Source organism: Grammomys surdaster, unplaced genomic scaffold (assembly GCF_004785775.1).
Source record: "Grammomys surdaster isolate TR1022 unplaced genomic scaffold, NIH_TR_1.0 1129, whole genome shotgun sequence".
In the NCBI taxonomy this organism is placed as follows: domain Eukaryota; kingdom Metazoa; phylum Chordata; class Mammalia; order Rodentia; family Muridae; genus Grammomys; species Grammomys surdaster.
In genome coordinates, this window is record NW_021605548.1 from 607,781 (window position 1) to 617,099 (window position 9,319).

At 52.8% G+C, this 9,319-nt stretch overlaps 1 protein-coding gene and 1 pseudogene across 1 annotated transcript in view; one reads left to right on the forward strand and one right to left on the reverse strand.

The window, feature by feature from the left end:
* The window catches only part of Zc3h3 (zinc finger CCCH-type containing 3), an 85,484-nt gene extending 79,878 nt beyond the window's left edge, over positions 1-5,606 (forward strand). Inside the window, exons 10-12 of the mRNA XM_028783432.1 lie at positions 2,277-2,461; positions 3,037-3,383; positions 5,034-5,606. Coding sequence (XP_028639265.1) covers positions 2,277-2,461; positions 3,037-3,383; positions 5,034-5,065 — 564 coding nt within the window. The 3' untranslated portion in view covers positions 5,066-5,606. The remainder of the gene's footprint in view (positions 1-2,276; positions 2,462-3,036; positions 3,384-5,033) is intronic.
* Positions 84-198, reverse strand: LOC114634860 (annotated as a pseudogene).
* Positions 5,607-9,319: the final 3,713 nt, after the last annotated feature.

Genomic DNA, 9,319 nt, shown 5'->3' on the forward strand with positions numbered 1-9,319 from the left:
CTACGGATGCACATGTGAGATGTCACAGGTCAGAACCCACAGCACAGACACAGCCTCTCTCCTCTCTGCCACCTACGGATGCACATGTGAGATGTCACAGGTCAGAACCCACAGCACAGACACAGTCTCTGTCTTCTCTGCCACCTACAGATGCACATGTGACACAGCAGCCACACCTGCAAGGCCTCTAGAGGCAGGTGGTCTTTAAGTGTAGTTGACTGAACCCAAGACTTTACAGACTATAGCTGTGGCTTATGCTCTACCACTGAGCTGCAACCTGCCTCATATCTCAGTGTCATCCCAGCATCTGGCTTCCTCCTGTGCTGTCATTGCTTCTGTCCTCATACCTTGCTTCCTGATTATTAGCTATGAGAAGGAACACCTTTTGAGTTTCCTGGTGTTAATTCCTACTGTGCTTTACTTCTTTCCTTTACATTTCTTTGGTTCATTTTTCTGCTTATGTAATGAGTGCCTAACTCCAGGTCCTTGTGTAGCTCGCTGGCCAACCCTTTGCAGCCTGGGATCATCATAGCTCTTGGACAATCTAAGGACGTTCTTCACTTTCTTCCTAGAGTTTTGAGAGTTTGTCAGGAGGATTATACCAGCTTAACACTTTTAGAGAAGAATGCACATGTGTTAAAAAAAATGTGGAGGGAAACAAATCAAAGTTATTTTTCATTCACTATATCAAAAACATTAACATGTAGTCAAAAGAAAACAGAATTCTTCTGCCTAGTTTAAAGTCAATCATGCTTGTCCTCTGAGGTGTATCTCTGCTTACATCCATCCTATTTTAAGTGCTTGGGGGTCATAGTATAGAGTGGTAGGGTCCAAGTTGCCTCTGAGACAAGCTCTGCTGGTCTGTTACAGCTTTGATAAACCGCGTCTATGGGGCACTACTCTAATGTGACTGTTCACACTGTACACACCTACACTGGCTCACATGGCCACATGCTCACATGCATGCTGGTAGCGAGTCTCTGGCCGTTCCAGCTTTCATTCCCTCTACCTGTGAGGCTGCCCTGTTTTAAGCTCCAGGTTGCTATCTGGGCCCAGTGCACAGGAGCTCACATCCTTGTAGGAATGAATAAGTGAGTCTATGAGGGAAGAGCCTTGCCTGCACCTGCTTGTGGAGCAGGTTGGGTACCCACGTCACAGGAGCAGATCATTCCAGGGTGCCTACTCTGTCCAGGTCTCACTGCAGCTGAACACCTGCTGAGAAGTGTCCGTACCACTCTGCCAGGCTTTGTCCTACTTGTTGAAAGCAGGGTAGGGACACCCCTCTCCCTCGTGTGAGACATTCAGATAGGGAGGTCAGAAGGCCTGTGAGGATGTGGCTCTAAGACTGTGAGGCCTAGATCCTGCTGGCCTACCATTCTGTAGCCATGACTTAGCGTGAGCTGCTCTGGTACCATTGAGATTTTAACTCTTGACAAATCCTGTGAGTTCAGTGGGAGTGCCTCAGCTTGACCTGGGGCTTCTTGTTTCCTGGTTCAATGGAAGGGATAGTTTGAGTGCCCAAGATTAACTAGACTGTGGCTCTCTCTGCCAAGTTGTGCCTATCTGAACTATGGGGAAGAGGGAACCTCTCCTTTGCAGAGGCTTTCGGTTTGTAGCAGCAGGGCTACAGAGTAGAGCTCAGGAGCAGTGAGCTCCAGTCACCATCCCTGAGTCTCTCCCTGGCTGGGCCTTGCCACTATACCCCGGGCAGAGGCTTCTGGAGTCCCTGATATGGTCTGGTGGACAAAACTGAGTCTAAGCCTTGGCCTAGGACACCTGCTGCCTGGCATGGCCCTCCCCCTACCCTCTACACTGGTATAATTAGCCCCACGACAGGTGCCATGGATTGAGTGCCTGGCCCAGCCCTAACCCAGTGATGCCCGGCCTCAGCCGACCTGCCTTCCCTGCTAGCCTGGGCTCCTAGCCCAAACCCTATTCCATGAGGTCCCCTGAGGCCTCAGGCCCCACCCACCCTCCTCTGCTCCAAACACACCCACTGGAGTAGAGTCAAGCAGACAGGCAGAGCCCCAGCAGTAGCCTGGCCTCAGTCTCTGGGAGTCCCCAGGCAGCCGCTGGCCCTGGCCCTGCCCTCAGTGCATGTCCAGGTGGAACAACTCTAGCCTGGTGGCCTCCTCACTCCAACTGCCTTCAGCTCTTGACCTGGTGGGCAGCTTGCAGAATCAGTGGGCTCTCACTGGGCTATATTTGGCCCTCCTCTCTGTGTGTAGCCATAGTATCCACTTGGTCCCATCAACTGTCTTTCTTCTCCTACCTAGTGCAAGAAGAAGCACACGCTACTGTGTCCTGACTTTGCCCGCAGGGGTATTTGCCCCCGTGGCTCCCAGTGCCAGCTGCTCCATCGTAACCAGAAGCGACATGGCCGGAGGACAGCTGCACCTCTTATCCTAGGGCCCAGTGATGGAACCCCCAGAAGCAAGGCCTCAGCTGGCCATGTACTCAGGTGACAGATCAGTGGGTGCTGCATATGTGAATTTATGTGAGCTAGAGATGGCCCATTCCCGTTCTGAGGACATTTAGGACCCACTGGGGTAAAGCCCAACACTGTGGGCTTTAGATCCAAAAGGGAATCTCGGTTGGAGGCAGAAGCTCCTAAGATCCTACATTCTAGATCCCTGAATGTGGACAGAGTCACAAACACCCCCGTGCATAGAGGCTTTCAGAGACCCACTCTACGAGAAGGGGAGTGAGCTCTCTGGAGGATGGGCCTATCAGAGTTGTGCCCATATCCTGTGGATCATAGGGACTCCCTACAGATGGCTCTAGAATGTGAGGAATGGAGCTAGAATTGCATAGGCTTCTGCCTCATCTGCTTCAGGTGAAAGTCTCTGGAACCAGCATGTCCTTGGACTGTAGGCCAGCCTTAGATCTGTATAGACATGCCCAGTGGCCTCTAGGGTTGCTATGGGGTTGAGAGAATAGGAACTCTGTTATAGGATAGGCGCCATGCAAATAATTGACAGGTACCTTCTCTCTCTAACATCTTCCTCCCTCACATTTATTCCCCCTTCCCTGCAGGAAGCCTACTGCTTCTCAGCGCTCTGCCAGGCAGATGTCCAGTGGTCTGGCTTCCAGGACTGAGGACCCAGCCTCCCCTCCTCCCTCCCCAAGGGTATTAGCCTCCACCTCTACCCTGTCTTCAAAGGCCACCGCTGCCTCCTCTCCTTCCTCCTCTCCCTCTACTAGCTCCCCCACCCCTTCCTTGGACCAGGAAGAAGCTGTCTCTGGGACAGGTGGGACAGGCTCAGGAACAGGCTCCAGCAGCCTCTGCAAGCTGCCATCCTTCATCTCCCTGCATTCCTCTCCAAGCCCAGGAGGCCAGACTGGGCCCCAGGCCCCCAGGAGCCCCCGCACCAAGGACTCAGGTGAGCAGTCTGGCCCCTCCTGGGTCTTTTTAAACGTATACTCAGAATGACATCTCTGGGTGGGGCCTGGGAGTTAGTGTACCGAGTGCCCAGGGCAGGCCAGTGAGGAGCAAGCATAGCAGTGGCCGCCTTGAAGACCACCCCAGCGAGGGCTGATTTAATTAGAAAGCACCCATTTCTGTTAATTTGTTCTGGAAGATCACCGCACACTCCTGGAGAGAACAGATGTTCCCTCTCCCCAATGAGCGTTTGGGGCTTGGTAAATGGCTCCACTCAGCCTTGTTTAGGAGAGAAAAGAGGATTTTATGGCTGCAAACGACCCTTTCTGTAAACATTTTACAGCTCTCTGCGCGTTTGAGTGACGATAAACCCCACGCAGCTCGGCGGGCTGCAAATTTGCGACCATACGGCTATCATTTTATTGTCATATTTCACGGCCGTAACGTTAATGGAAGATGCTTGCTGCAGGCTTCTCTAACAGCCCCACAGAGCACACTGAAGTGGCTGCTGGAGGGGCTGCCTCCTGGTTACACCGCCCTTCTTGGGTGCAGAGTAGATGATACCAGGCCTTTTCCCAACTGGACAACAGTTCCTTCCATGGAGGTGGCACTGTCTGGGGAGCAGCTGGGGACCCTGAGGGCAGCATGTATTTTTTAAAGACCAGGAACCCAGAAGTTAATCCCAGGAGGAAAGGAGTCACAGGGTGTGAGTACCCTATATGGACAGGCTAGAAAAGGGCTCTAGAAAACACAGGAGGCTTATTCAACCAGGAAGGGAGCTGGAGGGGCAAGTGCAGCTGAGCCTGGGGTAGTCTCTGGCAGGAAGCCTGTCTGTGCCTGTTGATGCAGCCCAGAGGACACGTGGGAGCTAACCTGGCCAAGGCTGTTGACTCTGCAGGCCTGGGCCTGGCTGCTGGGCCTCACTCCTGTCTTTGGCTGGCTGGACAGTGAATGGAATTAACAGCCCTGAATGAGAGAGGCCTCACAGGGGCATGTGGGCCATGCCACAGAGCCACATTAAAATAGCTGTGACCATCAGGACACTGGTACCTGGGAGAGTGACAGGACAGTTATGAAAAGAAAGCTCCCACCAGGCAGGAGTCCTCAGGGTATTCTACTCCAGGGACCCTTTGCTTCCTGCCCTTCCTGCCTTCAGACCCTGTCAGCTTCTACTGGTCCCACCCCACCCCTTTGGGGGCCACCTGCTCTCACACACCCCCGTTTTGCCGTGTGGAGAGTACACCTGCCTTGTCTATGTCTGGCAGCCTGGCTCCCAGGTGTGAGTGTGGCATGTGCCTGCGTGTCTACACGCACCCAGTATTTATAGCTCAGCCTGCAGAGTGTTGCGGCTCCCACCTGTGGGCCCGCCCATTGGACAAGGGCTGCCTGGCCCTCCTAAGCTGCCACTCAGCTAGGAAGACCTTGAACTGGCAGAATCCTGGTCCCTTTCCTCTCTCCCTGTTCCTCAGAGCCTGGTTTCTGGAAGGGACTGGAGGGGTAGATGAGACCTGGAGGCTGGCTCCTTGCAGACCTTTGCTGACAGGCCTGGGCTGGTAGTTTTCCCAGGCCTGAGCCTCAGCCAGAAACTTGGAGTGGGGAAGTTCCTGCTGAGCTGGAGTGGCTTGATGCTTGACCTTTGCTCTCTATATAGGGAAGCCGCTACACATCAAACCACGCCTGTGAGGCTCCCTGGGGACCAGCCCACACCTACCTCAGACCCTCACCCCTGGAGAGGATGGAGGCTCTACCCACCACTGCTCCTGAGGAGAAGCAGCCTGCCACTGAGCCCAGTTGGGGCTCTAAGCAGGGGTCCATAGATCCTCCCATTTGGCTCATAGCCTCTGGAGGCCTTTGTGCGCCCAGGCCTTGTTTTCTCTCAAGCCAAGGCCCTGTCCATTCCTTGTTCCTCTTCCTCTTCTCCTCCTCTCCTCCTCTCCTCCTCTCTTCCCTCCCTTCCCCCTTCCCTTTCTCCCTTCTTTCCCTCCTCCCCTTCTCCCCTCCAAGGCACCCAGTCTCACTCTAGGACTTGTCGCTGGCTCCCCATCTATCAGGGTGCCCTGTGAGGTTCGTCCCAGCCTGTCTCCTGTGGTGGCAGTGGCTGTAGCTGTAGGACTGGTGCCCCCAACCCTTCCTACCCAGGACTCCCGCCCAGGGAAGAGGCTACTGGCCGGGCCTCTCTGGTGGGTATTTTATGTTCAGCAATAAAGGTTTTATTCTGTGTCTAGTTGGCCTGTCTTGACTACCACACAACCCCAGTACTGTGGACATTAAGGGAGGCAAGAGTATGGCCTGCTCTTGCCAACTCTGGCGTGCCTTAGAGGTTCAGAAGCAGCTTTTCCCTTTGCCCAGGTCAATGTAAATGGGTTTGCTGGGTTGCAGATTATAGTCTGAAGTTACATGGGACAGGCTAGGACTGAGGCACAGGAAGAGAAGGCCTGGCTACCCTGGGGAGGGGCATGACTTGGATAGACCTCCTCTCTGCAGGTGTCTCCAGAAGACAGGGTTGAGATCTTGCTTCCTCCCACAGAAATGCTGGAGAGGGAAGACTGGAGACACAGGGTCAGTCAAGTGGTCCTTCCAAGGATGAGACATGGATCATCAATGAATTTATTTATAGGCTCCAGTGATGCAGGCCAGCAATGTCCTGGTGTCTGTACTCATGTGTTTGTACAGGTCAGCTACTGCCCCATGCTATACTGTAGTGTGTGACACCACTACCAGGTAGCCTGGGTCCATATGCCCTGCTGTGACTCAGTACCCCAAGCTCCTCAGCCTTTGCTGCACCAAATCTGTCCTGGATCCTGATGCCCAACCCACACACAGGTGGCAATGCAGATAGTAATGACCTCTGCCCTTAAGACTATAGGAGGTATAGGTATGCTGTTTCACAGTCTAACCACAGTCCCTGCTCAAGAGGTGAGTTTCCTCACCCAGGCTTCAATTAAAACAAACAAACAAACAAAAAAAAACAGGCTGATTCATAAAAAATGTCCTACATAGGCAGGTCTAACTGTGTGCACAGATAGCCCTTGCATCACTTTATCAAGGGCCTGCTGTAGGAAGTTTAGCGAAAAGGTGGGCTCTGAACCTAGACCAGTCTAGAAGAAAAGCATGAGACCTATCAGTGAAAGGATCAGAGTCTCCTGATACTGGACCCCTGGAGCTTGATGGACAGGGTAGGTTTTCTATTGGCAGCTCCAAGCTAGCTAAGTTCCTTGCCTTGCATGTACTAGGCTCCTAGATATTTTACTAGGGGGTTACCCTGTGCCACCAATCTCGTCCTTGAGTGGACAGATTAGTATATAACTGTCCCTCAGATTGCCCTTCCTCATTGGATAGCCAGGGTCCTCACAGGAGCACCAGCAGAGGAGACGGGGGAGGGGTGGAAGAGGCACATGCTATTGGACCTGTGTCCTGGAGGTGGTGTGTAGAGGTAGAATGCGAGGTGCTAAGTTCACCATAATGAAGTACCATCTATACCGCAGCCATCCAGTGCCATTGGGCCTACAGGGCCTTCCCTGCATCCTCTTCCCCATGCCTCTGGGGGACCCACCTATGAGAATATCAGTTTCTAGTGTCCTCTTCCTGGAGAGGGGGAATAGAAATAAGCAGAGCTGCAGGATACCAGACTCTGGCCCTCCCCTGTTCCCTGCTCCCACCTCTCACCCTATGGCTGATGCGCCACAGGCTGGCAAAGGAACATGGCTTCTTGGGCTAGGATCCTTGTGCACTCTGGCTTCATAGGTAGGTTCTAAGCAAGGACAACCTCCCTTTGTGTGCTCACTTTCCCAGGGAAAATCACAGTAGGTAGGAGTCCTGAATAGCCCAATGGGTACCAGTCCTCACCTAGAACTGAGGCATAGCTAGCCTGAGACAGCCATGGTAGGTGCTGCTTTTCTGGCTGTAATTCACCTTCGTGCCCAGCACTTGGCAAGCACCTGACAAGTTTCACACAGCCCACAGACCGGGCATTGACTAGAGGGCCTCCACCTCACAAGGTCAGCATGCAGCTAATCCTTACATGCTCCAAGTCCCAAGGAACCAAGTGCCACACTGGTGTATATGAGCAGCCGCCAGTGGCAGGTCCTGCTAGACAAAGCCATGCAGCAGGAATTCATGTGTGCCAAAGCTCCTCAGCTGAGGGGCCTTCCAGCTACACTGATCAGAGGGCCCAGATACTGCTTTCTCTTAAGTGGAGGGCCCTAGGCTAGAGATTGTGCCCAGAGGTGTATTTTGTAGAGTTCTGCTTCTATGTGTCTAGAAGAAGCCATGGGTACCAGAGATGGGAATATGGGGGTGGGAGTAGGGTGTAGGACATGTCACTGGCTGCTACCTTGGGGCTGGCAGTGGCTCTCTTGTTTGGGCCTACTGCTCCCCAACTGGTCTCCCTTTCCATTCCTTATGGAGCGTGTACCCACTAATGGTGCCTGGATTATAGCCAGGAATGGGGATAAGGGTGGGACAGCAATGGCCAAGGCAAGGACTCTCATCGGAAGCCTGGGATGCTGCCTTCCACCTTTTGCTTGAGACAGAATTGGTCCTTGGCCTATAACTCTACCGTGTAGTTCAGGCCAGTTGGCCCGCAAGTTTCCAGGGAATCTTCCTCTCTCCACTCTCCATCTGGCCATCACTGGGATCGCAAGTACAGCACCACACAGGACTTTATACATGGGTTCCAGTGATCCAAACTCAGGTCTTCATGGTTACAAGACAAGCACTTAACTGACTGAGCCATCTCCACAGTCCAGTCTGTCTTCTTAAATATCAATGATCCCAAGCAAGCCTCTTCATCTTAGCTGCCAGAGAACTGTGCAGCCTCCTCCTGGAAAATAAAGAGAATATTTTTGTTGTATTGAGACAAGGCCTCATTTATCCTAGTCTACTCTTGAACTCAGTATGTAGATAGGGCTGACCTTGAACTTCTGATCCTCTCATCTCCACATCCCGAGAGCTAGAATTTTAGGCCTGTGCCAGCATGCCCAGCTTTGAGGTCCTGGAGATCAAATCCGGGGAACTTTGTGTATGACTGACAAGCAACTAAGCCATATCTCTAACCTGAGACAGAAGTTTAAAACTTTCTGGCCTGGCACGGTGGTACAAAACTGTAACCCCGGTATTCAGCAGGTAGAAGAAAGTTTAAAGCTCTATTTTGCTACACAGTAAGACCCTTTCTAACAAGGGGCACTGTGTAGTTTTGGCTCTGTGTAATCTGAAACTACCTCACCCAGTGGCCGTGTTCCCATGAATTAAATACAACATGACAGGTCACACTTACACACAGCACAGTGCTTTCTGTTGAGTGATGTTCTCCTGCCATGGAAGTTAGATCAGCTTTGCCTGTGACTCGTGCCCTGTGCGATGACCATACTCAGCTGGGGCCATCCAGTAGTTGTTGGAGCTGCTGAGCTGAGTATCTGGTGCACTGAGTTCAAAGCAAGCCAATAACAAGCCGAAGCATTGGGTAGTCTTGGGAGGTTGGAGGTGGCATGATGGGCACCCCCAATGTCTTTATCACTTCTCACAGACTAGTTCCCCTCTGCCCAGAGCCCTTCAGGAATCCCTGAGCCACATGTAGTCAGGCTCCTCAACATCCCCCACCCCAACCTGCAAGTCTAACCTTGACCTAGCTGCCCTACCATTCTGCCAAGCAGTCCCTCCCAGTCCAGGCTCCCACCCCTGCTTTCAGGGCTCACCCTTCCCTCAGTCACTTCTGAGGCTCCCCTACCTCTTCAGCTCTCCCCAGCCTCCATTCAGCCAACCCTGCAGCTACCAGCCAACAGCAAGTCAGCAACTGTCCTGGAGTTAAAAAATACCCTGTCCTAGCTGAACCACCGCTTACTGCAGCCTGGGAAAGGCCAACAGAAGCCCCTGTTGGTCCCTGCCTATGTTCCTGACCTGACACCTTGAAAGAGTTGAGGGAACGTGTTCTTTTTGAGG